Raw genomic sequence first — 14692 nt, forward strand, 5'->3', positions numbered from 1 at the left:
CACTGTCCACTCAGATGTTCATTACTAATTTAGCAAGTACACCCGTGAGCATCAACTCTAACCCATACATAATGAAAGAGATAAACATCTCTTCTTATATGAGCCCTTATTTAAGATACAGACTGCCTCACATTATGCAATTTCTTAAGCTATGTCTGTGCCCTTGCCCGCATTAGTCTGTTTGACTAGAAAAAACATTTAAAACCCATAAAATCTAGTATTGATCAAATTATTTTGAGTGTGAAACAAAATCATAACAAATGTTTATGCAATAAATATATTGTATAATATAATTGTATATCAGGCTTGTTCCTTATTCTGTGATCTTCTACCTGTTCTTCTTTTCAAGGCATCTTTGAACTCTTTGTTTTTAAGAGTGTAGATTATGGGGTTGCACAAAGGGGCCACTCCATTGTAGACCAAGAAGAACATTTTGCTCTCACTCACTGAGTACATAGAGACTGGCCTTACATAGACAAACATGATGGCTCCATAAAATAAAATAACCACTGTGAGGTGAGAGGCACAGGTGGAGAAGGCCTTTTGCCTCTGGGTAGTGGTCTGCATTTTCAAAATGGCTGAGATGATTTTGATGTATGAAGTGATAATTAAAATCCATGAGAATATTACCAATATCACGGCAAGGATGAAAGTCATTGTTTCAATTGTACGAGTGCTGGTGCAGGAAAGTTTCAGCAGGGCAGCGATGTCACAGAAGAAGTGGTTAATTTCATGAGACTTACAGAAGGAGAATGTTGATAAAAGAACAGTGTGAAATATTGGCTCCAGGAAGCCTAAAATCCATGCTCCGGTGGCCATACGCAGACACACAGATCTATTCATCATCATTGTGTACTGTAATGGATTGCAGATGGCTACATAGCGATCAAAAGACATGATGGTCAGCAGAAGGAATTCTATTGCAATCATGGACATGAAAAAGTAAACCTGCAGCAGGCATTCCTGAAGAGTTATTTGTGTTTTTGCAAGAGAGAAGCTGGCCAGCATTTTTGGGATTGTGACAGAAGTGTAGGAGATGTCTACAAAAGACAGGTTTGTAAGGAAAAAGTACATGGGTGTGTGAAGTTGTGACTCGGAGTAAATGACAGATATGACGGTGAGGTTACCAGAAACTGCTAATAGGTACAAAAACAGGCATCCAGCAAATATGGGAACTCGCAAGTTGGAAAGATCAGAGAACCCTACAAGAATAAATTCTCCCAGGTAAGTTTGATTGATATCTTCCATCTGAAAATAAATAAAAAAATATTGTTTACAACGTCTAAAACACAAAATATGATTTGAGAGTGCATTCTGAGCAACTCAATGATTAATTTGTCGATGTAAAGGTATTGATTATTTCTACAATAAGACCAAATTCGTACATTATTTTAATGGTAGCCAGAATTATGAAATTAAGACAATTATCCTTGAGACTACCTACCCTACCAACCACATAAATGGAGGATTTTTAGTTGCACCAAACTCTAAATCAGGGCTCATGATAAATGAGTGGCTCAGAATAGACGGGCTGAAAGAGTTACTTGGAGGCATATTAACGAGTCCCGTTGCATCTCTCTTGTACCACCCTCATGTTGGTAGGTGTGACTTTAATAGAACATGGCCAAATACGTGGATCAATTGAAATGGGGGTTGAGCGGTGCACTCCTTTTGTTGGTGATTTAACTTCAAGTTTTAGATTGTTACTTACCTCAGTTTTATTTTGGTGTGCTAAGAGGGAAGGAGGAGCCACCCTCCGCAGAAGTTGAAATTAATAATGAACTAGTGACAATGGTCATTAGACTCTTCTTGCACTACCATTGGCAGAATTCCATCTGCTTTTATAGACCACAAATCTAATGATACTTTGTTCTGTTTGTAAATTTCTTTTAATTTGAAATAAATCATTTCATTTTCTCATGATTGTCTGAACATCCATTATTTACATTTTCTGCAAGCATTCAATCTTGCTTCATGTTTTTTAGACAGCCAATCCAAATGCTTATAACACAAAATAAATGAATTAAAACTGGTGCAAAATCAAATCCCAATGCATTTCGGGAATATTTCCCTTCGTCAGGGGAGCTGAAAAACATAAACACATCAAAATAATAATGACTTTAGTTTAAGAAAGACCGTCATTCAGCACTTACAACTTACATTGAAATTTCCTTAAATTTTGAGACATTTTTCTCACTTTGAGAACTGTGAATGTTTATGAAGCAAAAACTTAACCAAAAAGAGATGCTGAATATCCTTATGTTAGGAGCAGGTTGGGGTAAACACTTAGAGTACAGGCAAAAACAATGCTCATCATGATAATACAGAGTTATAACAACAGAAGAACAAGAGTATACCAGGTTCAGAGGGTATGTATGAGTTATACACTGTGTTTGAGCCAAAATGGGAGAATATTTTGTAACAAAAAACTAAATGGGACTTTAGACAAAGATTGGACATTGGAGAAAAAAGAGCTGTGAGGATCCTTACCGTGAATAAGATGTGAATATTTCGATGTAGAGTTTTACCAATATGAATGATGCACGGATTCTGAAAATGAAGAACATATATTTAGGATGATATAAAGAAGCTCGCTAATTAAGACTCTAACGCCCGTGAGTACCTAAATGCTATATTTCTAAAACTCGTGCCTGTATATTAAAATATGTGTAGGGTGGGGAAATGACCCGTCTACACTTTTGTCGATCAGCCTGTTTCACCGCTATGGTGTTATATGTTTGGGCGCTCTATCCAAACATAAAGTGCGTGTAATGCGCAAGACCATCAGAACACAAGAAGAAAGAAAATTATCAAACCTACCCTAAATCTAATCCGTGTGCATACGGGTATAGATAGAAATCTTGCCAGGAGTTCGATTGTGGAAACCGTCTTGTCTAAGTGCTGAATGACGGTCTTTCTTAAACTAAAGTCATTATTATGTTGATGTGTTCATGTTTTTCAGCTCCCCTGACGAAGGGAAATATTCCCGAAATGCATTGGGATTTGATTTTGCACCAGTTTTAATTCATTTATTTTGTGTTATAAGCATTTGGATTGGCTGTCTAAAAAACATGAAGCAAGATTGAATGCTTGCAGAAAATGTAAATAATGGATGTTCAGACAATCATGAGAAAATGAAATGATTTATTTCAAATTAAAAGAAATTTACAAACAGAACAAAGTATCAGCAAATGTGTGGTCTATAAAAGCAGATGGAGTTCTGCCAATGGTAGTGCAAGAAGGGTCTAATGACCATTGTCACTAGTTCATTATTCAAATACATGGATCAGCAGGCTAAAAGAGTAACTAGGTGTAAAAGTCACATGCTTTTGCCTCTGAAGGCGTAGAGAGTTTTTTCAAGCAAAGACTTAAATGCACAAAAGGGAATTATGAGTGTGCAATGACTAAAGCTATTTTGGCATCCTCTTTCCCACACAAGGAGAAAGTTTCACCAAATGCAAAGTTATGTCCGTGTGAATAATCAGTCTGCACCAGTTTTATTCTCTTGCTTCACAGTCGTATCATGTGTGGGTGCTTCTCCATTCTTACAGGTGAAGTGCTTCTGTGATTGTTCCTCACTCCATTGCAGTTTGCATATGCTCACCTTCCCAAAAGAAGAGATAACATCCAACTTTCCAGTGTCTCTCTAGCCAGGCCTACTGTGCTCTTCGGTGCACATCCATGTGCCTTCCAGATCACATCCATGTGCCCGTGTTGAACTAGAAAGGATGGCCTCATCAATTGGTGTACCTGTAGGGGGAGAAGGATTATCTTCAATTTGGATCTTATGTCTTATGGTGCTCAAGAACTACCAAGTGCTTGCCTGAATGTAGTGTACCACTGCCTCCCTTCTCAGTCTCATAGCTGGCCAGTTAGAACAGGGAAACTAGGAAATGCACTGGGTGTAGTCTTGGGTCTTATCAATTCATTTCATTAACATTTAATTCGGTTTTGCTTGAACCATAAATGATACATAATAACATCTCATACACATCGATTGATAGAACACAGTTCCAATACAACACATGCTAAAATAATCACAGTTTAGTTCAGAATAATTATATTGAGTTTTCAAAAAGAGACATAAAAAGACAATACATAAAAGCAATAAATGTCATTAAAAACCAATTAAATGATCTTAACATACAATAAACCGATCATATAGGTCAAGAAAATACAATTAGCAAAAAGTCAATGAGGGGAAAATAAAAGCATGGAAGGGAGAAGGGGGAAAAGGGGAAGGGAAGAGGGTATACATTATATCACCTTAAATAAATTGTAGAGTTACTATTAACATCTAAATAAATTGTACATCACTTATGAAGTAGCCATAAAAATAAAAAAAAGTGAAAATTATTGTTGAAACAACATATTTGAATCAATAGGAGACCAGAAGGATTGAAAAGAAATCTGGTTATGATTAACTCCATGTAAGGATAATTGTGCACCTCTTCTTGTGAAGATAATCCATGACCACCAAGCATGCACAGAAAGTGAAGCAGCGTCTTTCCAACAAAAAGTAATTGATTTTAACGCAGCCGAAATTAAGAAATTAAACAATTTTGTTTCAGAATCTGGTAGATGATGAACAAGCACAACCGATTTACAAACTAACAATTTGTACGAGAAAGCATCCTGAATAGGTAATATTTTTAACAATACATCCCAAACTTCTGACCAAAATTTCGAAATAATATGGCATTCAAATAGCATATGACGTAAAGACCCAGGATGCAAATGACAGTGCCAACAAACATCAGAAGGAAATAGTTTTGCACGGTGGAGGCGTACAGGCGTCCAAAGGGAATTAAACAAAATATATGCATTAGTCTGGTAAAGAGACACCGGAAACCATCCAGAAATGCTATTGAGACAAATAGTTTTCCAAGAGTCATTGGATAAGTGAATGGAGAGTTCAGTATTCCAAAATGTTGAAATGGCATCAATATTGGTACCTAATGAGGAGGTAAATTGTTTATACATAATACAAACAGCATGAGAAGATGAAGAAACGGCATTGAGATAGATTAACAAATCAGATGTAACAGTAGAGGGGACACCATTAGGGAAAGAGTCTAAAATTGAGTTACATAGAGATTGATATTTAACTAAATCATTCTTAGGCAACTGGAATTTAGATTGTAAATCGTAAAAAGGAATAAAAGCATTATCATAAAATACATCGTTAAGGTAAAAAATGCCCGCCTTAATCCAGGAGTTCCAGAAAGTCACCTTTCTATTCAGTAAAGCACTATGCCACAGTGATATATTCAATGTAGAAATTAAAGGAGAAGCAAAATTAATATCTAAATCATTGAAAATTAATCTGGATGACTTGAGTATAGATGAGTAGTGCACAACAGTAGATATATGAGACATTGTGAGTAAGGAGGGTAACGGAAAAGGGGCAACGAGAGATTTTTCAATATCAAACCAAATAGGAGGATTAACCATGGGTGAAACAGTAAACCACAAGGAACTTTGTTTTAGTATGAATGCCTTATGATAAAGGAAAAAGTCAGGAAGGCCAAATCCTGCATTACATTTAGGTATTTTTAGCTTTTTATAAGCAATTCGAGGAGGCTTTTTAGTCCACAGAATAGTAGATAACAGTTTATCAACATCTTTATAGAATTTTAACGGAAATTGAGTGGGTATCATAGCAGGGAATAAATTATTTTAGGAGCAATATTCATTTTTATCGATTCCATTCTTCCCCACCAAGTGAGATGGAGAGAAGACCATCTAGAAGTTTTATTTTTAACAAAATCAAGTATAAAATTACTATTCAATTTTAACGTTGAGGGTAAGGAGGAGGAGAACAAAATACCCAGATATTTCAGTTTGTGTTTTTGCCAAACAATATCAGTTAAAGGTAACATATCAGGGGTACACAGAAAATTAAAAGGAAAAAAAATCAGTTTTATTAACATTAAGTTTGTAACCAGAAAGTGATGAATATTTATCAATAATGGTTAATAAGGAGGGAACAGATGAAATTGGATTACTAAGAAACAATAATACATCATCTGCATTAGCTAAAGTTTTAATGGTAACATTTTTATTTGTAATACCTTGAATATCCTTACAATTACGTATATAATTAAGAAAAGGTTTGATTCCCAATAGAAATAAAAGCGGGGAAAGGGGACAACCCTGTCGTGTTCCTCTAAAAAGGGAGAATTGAGTAGAAATTTGGCCATTGATAAATAAACGAGCAGTGGGAGCATAATATAACGCCGCAATCATACGAATAAGAGAGGGGCCAAAATTAAATCTAGATAAAGTTTGAAACAAAAATTGCCAATGGATTTTATCAAAGGCTTTTTCTGCATCCAAAGCCATAACTCCAGCATGAACAAGAAGGGTAGGAGTTTGTTCAATAACATGTAATAGGGTTCTGGTGTTATTAGCGGAGTATCTGTTTTTCCTAAATTCTGATTGATCAGGGTGAATAGTAGAATGGAGTACAGGAGCTAATCTAGAGGCAAGGATTTTAGCATATAATTTACAGTCCTGATTAATTAAGGATATAGGGCGATAGTTAGAAACTAGGGTAGGGTCTTTATCGGGTTTGGGAAGAACAATAATTAAAGCATCAGCAAAAGAGCCTGAAATGGTTCCGGAGGAACTAAAATGTGAAAAAAAGCTGAAATAAATTTGGTAAAAGAAGATGAGGTTGGAATTCTTTATAAAATTCAGCAGGGATACCATCAGGGCCTGGGGATTTATTCTGTTTAAGTGATTTAATGGCTTTCGGAATTTCCTCAATAGTAATAGGTAAATCCAATCCAGTTCTATCTGAGAGAGGAAGTTTTGGTAAGTGACAAGAATTCAGGAAGGCATCAATTAATGAACTATCACACAACTCTGGTTTATTATATAGGTTAGAATACAAATCAAGAAACTCTTGAACAATATCATTATGGGACAGCTCAATCTTGCCGTGAGGGCTATGAATTGAGGTAATCTGTGTTTTATCTCTTTTAATACGTAAGTAATTTGCAAGGAGTTTCCCAGACTTGCTGGAATTAAAACGAAATCTAGCATTGGATTTAGCAAGTTGAACCCCAGCTCTTTTACTAAGAATAGAATTGTTGAACGAAGTTATTGTAGTGTTGTTTTGTATTGGGGATTATTGGAAGTAATAAATAATCGTTCAAATGTTGTGATTTGTTTCTCAAAATGTTTAATATTATTATTAAACTATTTATTCTCATGAGCCATGATGGAAATTGTAGCACCCCTAATGTAAGCCTTAAAAGCATCCCATCTTTTGATTACAGAAGTAGAGTTTTCTGGATTAAACAAAAAAATAGTCTTGAATGGCTTGTAATAGTTTAGGTTTATTACGCTCGTTAAGAGCAATACTAGTGTTCATACGCCATCTGGTTTGCTTAGTAAAATTGGAGGAGATATTTAAAACAAAAGAAATTAAAGCATGATCTGATATATTAATATTACCAATTATCGGGGAAGATGCAGTTTGGATAAGAGATGGAGAAAGTAGAAAATAGTCAATTCGTGAGTGAGAATTATGAGGGTTGGAAAAAAAGGTAAAACATTTTTCAGTAGGGAAATGAAGTCGCCAAACGTCGGCTAATTTAGTAGTTTGAGTAAACAATTTAAAGGCATGAAACACTTTAGGAGGACGAAATTTAGTGGTAGACAACCTATCTAACAATGGGTCAGCTATAACATTAAAATCACCCCCAACAACAATTGGAACATTACCCAACTTCAAAACCTCAGTAGTAATAGTAGACCAAAAAGTAGGGTCATCCGCTGAAGGACCATAAATATTAAGTAAAAATAGAGTAGAATCATGGATTTGAATTTTAGCAAGTACATATCTTCCCTCAGAATCTGTAATTTTATTCAAAACCTGACAGTGAAGTCGCTTCGCAAAGAAGATAGCAACACCATTTTTCTTTCCCGTAGCCGGAGAAGAAACAATAGTGTCAACCCATTTCTTATTCATATAATGAAGTATTTTATCTTCAACATGAGTTTCTTGCACAAAGCAAATATAAGCTTAACAGCTACCTAAATAGTCCAAAATGTTTGTACGTTTAACTGGGTGTCTCAAACCTTTCACATTAAGAGAAACAATTTTAACATTATGAACAGTAGCCATTATAAAAAGAAGAAAGGAAAAAAGAAAAGGAAAAGAAAACATTAAAACAAGAAGAGATGGAGAAAATCAGAAAGAAGAAACAGATTAAAATAGCAACTCTATATGTAAAAACAAAAGGGGGTGAAAAGAAAATATGGAGAAAAGAACAAACAAGAAACATAAATAGAAACATATAAACGCACACACGTTTCACAAGCATGGCCAGAACCGTTGAAGCCCATAAAAATATCAAGAAAAATCAAAAAAGTGTCAGTAAATTGCTGACTAGAAAGAGTCAAGTGTTAGGGTCATGAGTATCCATTGAAGGTGGAGCTTGCTGGTCAAGGAAGTGCCTCAGATCTTCAGGACGTTGAAAGGATTTGGAAAAGTTGTCTTTCCATATGCGCATAGTAAAAGGATCAAAAAGACCATACTTGAAACCAAGGCTCCTGAGTTGTGAACGACATGCAGAGAATTCTTTACGGATAGCCACTGTCTCTTTAGCAAAGTCTTGGTGAATAAAAATTTTGTGACCATTCACCATAAGTGAGGGAATGTCTCTTGCAGCTTTGCGGATCAAGACAAGATGGTGATGACGCAGAACCTTAAATATCATTTGCCTGGGTTTAGTATGACGAGGGTTACGATGAGAAGGGATTCTATGGGCTTTGTCCACTTCAAATTTTTCTGGAAACTTGAGATTCAGAAGACCAGGAAGCAAAGATTCCAAGTATAAACGACAATCAGAACCCTCAACTTCTTCAGGCAAATTAAAAATGCGAAGATTATATTGTCGGTTGCGGTTTTCCAATTCCAAAAGTCGAGCATGCATTGGAAGAATTTGAGCCACAAGAGGAATAAAAGAATCCACTTTACTTTTATTATCTTGTATTTTGATGGAATTATCTGAAATTTTCATGGACAGAGAAGCCATATCTTTGCGTACACTTTTAATATTAGAGGCAATAACGTCCATATTACTGCGTAAAGCCTTAATTTCCTCTAGAATTAATGAAAGCGAAGGTTCAGAAGAAGACTCCACCACTTTAGACTTAACAGGAGGAGGGGAAACTTGCTGTCTCCTTTTATTATTGACTGGATTTTTATTGTCCATTGTGAGGCAAAGATGAGACACAAATGTGCAATAATAATACACAAATGTGAATTAAATGAGTGAAGGAGTAAAGAAAACAGTGTAAAACACTGAAAAAGCACTGGTGCAGCAGCTATAATGGACTGTGGGCGTGGCTAGGCCCAAGCCAGGCCCTTTCCTAAGAAGCACTCCGCCCCCAAGGCTCACAAAACAGGCAGTACCTCAGGATGCAGCTGGGAGCCGGAACCAGGAGGCCGGGAAACAGGCTTCCGGCGACAGTAAATGCCCCAAAATCGGCAGGAAGGTAGGAAACCTGGTGGTGCAGCAAGCGCTCCCCTCAAATCCCACTCGTTGAGGTAAAAAATCGTCGTTATAATAGATAAAGGGCCGACGAATTACCGGAGCCTACACGGCGGCGGCCATCTTGATTGACGCGCTCGCGCGTCTCCCCAAATAATCACAGTTTAAATAAAAAAGAATAAAACTGCAAAACACCCATCAAGCTAAAATATGACAAAAATGCTAAGCTTACATTCTGATATAATTAAAATGTTGAGGAGAATATAAAGTCCAGGACGGGTTGAAAAGAAGCAAATACTAGAAGGGTACATATGATGAATGCAGCCTTCGCACATAAAATCTCAACAGCGACAATAGTGCAAGTGCTTTAAAAGTGCTTATAGGCTACAATAAGCGGGACATAGGATACCCAACAAAACAGTTCTACCTGAGTTCTGGGCAGTTCTATAGTGCAAATGCAGAAAAGTGCAAATTGGAATTTACGATGCCACATAAAATTCAGAATATTAAAAGTTCAGACCTTTTTTTTCTCTTGGTTTAACCACGGCAAGCAAATGTCTGCTAACACTAAAAACTATTTTCTGAGAAGTATTCGTTTTTAGTATTCTTTCTGCCTCAAAACTAGACCTTGGTCCCAAATTTCGACACATTGGTTTAATTCATTTTTACCTGGGCATGGCATAGGCTGGGAAAAAGAATAATAAGTGTAAATCATTTTCTTGTGCATTGGATTAGCATAGTAAACAACTGTCAACATTGTTCTCATCTGTATTTCGACCTCATTTCGATGTGTTTGAGATAATTTGTAAAACACCATAGCCAAATTTCATGTATATAGATTTGCCAACTGGGACTGCACTTCATCCAGATATTGCTCAAAAACCGGGTTTTCTCCCCCGCAAAAGTATTCCTACAAAAAGGCCCCCATAGTTCCACACCATAAAGGATTGACGATTGTGCCCTCTATTTATATACCTCAAGTGCAGGGGACACTGCCTTGGGAATACTGCTCTCATGTTTTTTTAGTATTGGTAGGGAATTTTGGAGCAAAATGGTCTTACTTTTGTGCAGATGAGGCTACCAGGTCATTTTAGTGTCAAGTGTAATGCCTGGATAGTTAAAACTTGGCTCATATTCTAGCTTCTGTTTTTGGACTGTTATGTTCTTCTTGAACTATTTAAGTGGATTAACTAGAATTGATAGAATGTATTTTTATACCCTTAAAATCTCAGAAAACACTAAAAGAGTCTAATAGGCATTGCAGTCCCTTCGGGGTTTGAGACACTAGAATAGTATTGTCCGCCAATAAAAGAGCTAGCACTGGCACCCCACCTAGCTTCGGTGAATCGTGTGCGCACCACCGCAGGTATTCTGGGGCATCATTTACATATAGTGAAAGTAGGGTTGGCGCCAGTACACAGCCTTGTCTTACGGGGATTGACTCAATAAGCTCTCCCCTCGGACCCCATCCAACTTTTGCATAGTTGTTGTCATGCAGTCTTATTATTTGCACAAGGAGATCCTCTGGTGCACCTTGGTTTGTTACGGAATTCATAAGCTAATCTCTGGGAATCAGGTTGAAGGCAGCCTTCAGATAAATTAAAGCAATGTACATTTGGCCTTTTTTTTTTCGTATATCTCCAGTTCCTACAGAGAAATCTAAAAACCTGATCAATTGTACTGGTTTTAGCTTTAAACCCAGCCCGCTATTTTGATAAAATATGATTCTCCTCAATCCAATCATTTAATTTTGTTGGTAATTTGCAGGGTCTTGGGGATCACCTTTTTTCAAAATTGTAATAATTTCATCCCCTTTCCATGACTCCGGAACTGGAGCGCCTGCCGCCACTGTATTACAAAGAAGATTGATATATGGCCCCCAAACAGCTTCATCATGCCTCAACAGGTCACCTGGTATTTTGTCTGGGCCTGGTGCTTTCCCGGGTTTTACTGTGTTGATTGCTGCTAAGGTGTCCTCTAGACTAAAAGACAGGGGGTTTGTAACAAAGATTGTTCTATGGCCTTGCTTGTTATTTATAGTATCAAAAATGGTCCTTTAATACAGTTTAGAAAATGGTTCACCCAGGTACCAGAGTAAAAAAAAAGTCCTTGATACTTTTTCCCAATTTGTTTCTTTTGGCTATCAATCACCAAAAGCGAGCATGATCCTTAATCTTGGCTGCGTTGATCAATTTTGTCCAGACACTATTGTCCAAGTTTTGCTTGGTTTGTGCGAATAATCTTTTCTACTTGGACCTTTTCTCTCTTAGTGTCTCGGCATTATTTGATTTGGCTGCCAAAATAAGCTCTCTCCTGGTATTAGGACACTCGTTGTTGTACCATGGGTTACCTGAATTATTAGCATCTATTTTCCCTCCTCATTTTCTTTGGGGATCCTACTCAAAATAAGTTTTAGTTTACCTACCAGTATATGGTGAATCTATACCAAGGGGATCTCTACAACAGACAGATCAATATACAGAGAGCTAACATCCGAAATGGAGTCATACATCTGTGTCATGACCTCGTCTTTTCCCACTATTGATAGCCATTTCAGGGCTCTACGGGTATTGCCGACTGTGGGTCCTGTTGGAATTGGGTTAATATCATTTTCTCTCCAGTTTGCGGGTTGAAAGAGGGAACCTGCTAACATTCGACACAGAGGATAATGGTTACTATCGACTCTACAATACAATACAATCCAATACAATATTTTAATTGATTCAGACCTCTATTGAGATCAACAAATACATACACATACACTCATCCTTATTAAAATACAATCACAAAACTTTTAAAATTCATTATATAATAGAACAATAAAAATGCTCTAAAATCCACCTTTGCATTCTATTGAATAAAAATGTTATGATTATGTGCTCTACTTTAAAACAATTAAAAAAAACTTTCAAACAAATGTAAACAAGTTATGACAAACTAATTCATTGGCTGGAGAGTTACAGAGCATAATTAACTCATGGGCTAGAGTCGCTTTGTGCTTTAGTTGGATAGGTTTTATATACCGTTCTCGAGCCTCTACCAGTCCACGTGTTGGGACAGATTAGTAAAACATGAAGTAAATCTTGTTGTCCTCCTTTACACAATTCACATATGCATTTATTTTTATTTATATCACCCCAACTGGCTAGGTATGTTGCTAATGGGAGTATTCCCATACATAAAAGAAGAATACAACGTCTTACCCCATGTTCTAATTGAAATTGTAAATAGGACGCATGGGTTTTTAAATCTATGCCTTCAGCGAGCGCTTTATACTGCTTTAGCTGAATGCAATATTCTTTGAAATTTTCGTAACTGATTCTAGGAGTCAGATGTTTAAAAAAAAAGCTTTAAATGCACTGGGGACCACTCCTGTAAAAGTGCTACAGTACATTGTGAAACCTCAACAGGCTTTGAAAAATTCCTATTAAAAGTATACCGAGATTCGAGACTCTCTGAAAGTCTCCAATTATAAGAGCTACCGTAGTGTGTCTGGTGCTGCTTGTAATAGATTATATGCCCACCTTATGATGTTACAAATTATTCAAGCAAAGACTACCATTAGAGATAACTTCAAATGAAGAGCTTGAACTGGTACCGACTGAGACACCTTTACTAATTTTCGAAGTATGATTCCCTCCTTTACCTTTATAGATGGACATTTCAGTACTCTACGGGTATTGCCGACTGTGGGTTCCGTTGGAATTGGATTCATATAATTTTCTCTCCAGTTTGTGGGTTGAAAGAGGGAACCTGCTAAAGTTGACACAGAGGATAATGGTTACTATCGACTCTAATTATAACAATTAAATCATGGGCAAAAGTTGATGAATGCCAATCTGTAATCGATACTGCTCTTACAATTTCCTCTGCTAAATGTAGAAGCATTCGGTCTATCAGACGGCAGACGACCATTGCAGGTTCTAGGTCCATACCCTGAAACTTATCAAGTGAGTTGCAAAACTGCAACTGTGCAAGGCACTGTAAGACTGCTATCTAGAGGAGGAATGTTATTTGCAATGTCCTCCTCTTCGAAGATATTTGCTAGTCTCACAACTGGTTCAAATCTGTGATTAAAATAGCCCCATGAGTACCATTGCCCTTGGATCAATTGTGCATAAAAATGTATTTAGCTGTTCTCTTGTTGAGGATACCCTACTGGACCGACTTGGTCTACTATAGATGTTTACTTTATAGATTTCAGTTTTGTCATATGTAGAAATCTTTAACCCTCTAAATCTTGTAATAAAAGATACAGCTGGGTTATATCAATACTTAGGGTGATTTTTACTCATAAAACAAGGCCACCCAAGGGTCTACCTCTAGCTGAGGGAATGGCATTAACACTGAATATTTTGAACGCAGGCTTGTGGGGAGTTTCCAGGGCTTGTAGCAGACAGATTTCACTGCCTATCAGCATCCTTTATATTTCTTTTCAGACCTGCTATGTTCTTTGATGTCAGCTGTATTTCTGATTGCTGGATTTATATACTTGAAATATGTGGGTTATCAGGGGCTTCATCAGACCTTGTTTCACTCCTGACATCTTGAGCTTGGTGATGTTTGTTAGTGAAGTCAGAAGGACATGTTTCATTGCTGTGTATAGGCAGGTGTAACATATTTGGGGCTGCAAAACCTGAGGGTTGAGGCTCTAGCAGAGCTGGATCAGTTTGTAACATATCTTTGCAGACCAAATGCCCAGTTGATTCTCTGTGATCAGGTGGGATATAATTTGGTGAGTTTAAGGATACCAGTCAATCCACTTTGTCTAGAGTTGAAACTGAGCCTGCCCGAGTGCCAATCATTTTGTGGGCTTTGGGCAGATACATACCACTTGGGTTGTATTTCATCTGTATACCAGTGGGTGAGGCTGAGGCTAGTACTTCCAGTGCTATTAGGTTATGCATCACATTCTCATCCCTTAAGTGCAGCTCGATGGAATCCATTTGAGAAGAACATCAGCTTAGCCTTTACACCCATAATATGTCTTCTCAGATAACCGATCTGCACCCCCTAACCTTTCTAATCCAATGAATCGATTTACTGATTAGGGAGTTGTGATCTTCATGTGTAAAGTGTGTTGGGACTTTAGGCAAATTTATCATGAAGATACTTTTTGCCAGGCAATAGGTCAGCCCATATATATCACAAGAGTAACGCTTGTTACTGTCCTCAAATGTTTT

General features: G+C 37.1%; 1 protein-coding gene across 1 annotated transcript; it reads right to left on the reverse strand.

Moving 5' to 3' along the window:
* Positions 1-300: 300 nt before the first annotated feature.
* Positions 301-1248, reverse strand: LOC144769858 (olfactory receptor 1G1-like). The gene has a single exon (XM_078654044.1). It carries the CDS (start codon positions 1246-1248, stop codon positions 301-303), a length of 948 nt encoding a protein of 315 aa, XP_078510170.1.
* Positions 1249-14692: the final 13444 nt, after the last annotated feature.

Source organism: Lissotriton helveticus, chromosome 7, assembly GCF_964261635.1.
Source record: "Lissotriton helveticus chromosome 7, aLisHel1.1, whole genome shotgun sequence".
NCBI lineage: Eukaryota > Metazoa > Chordata > Amphibia > Caudata > Salamandridae > Lissotriton > Lissotriton helveticus.

What these genes read in the sequence shown, in the direction of transcription:
- LOC144769858 (XM_078654044.1), bottom strand. Translation starts at nt 1,248, where the DNA reads ATGGAAGATATCAATCAAACTTACCTGGGAGAATTTATTCTTGTAGGG.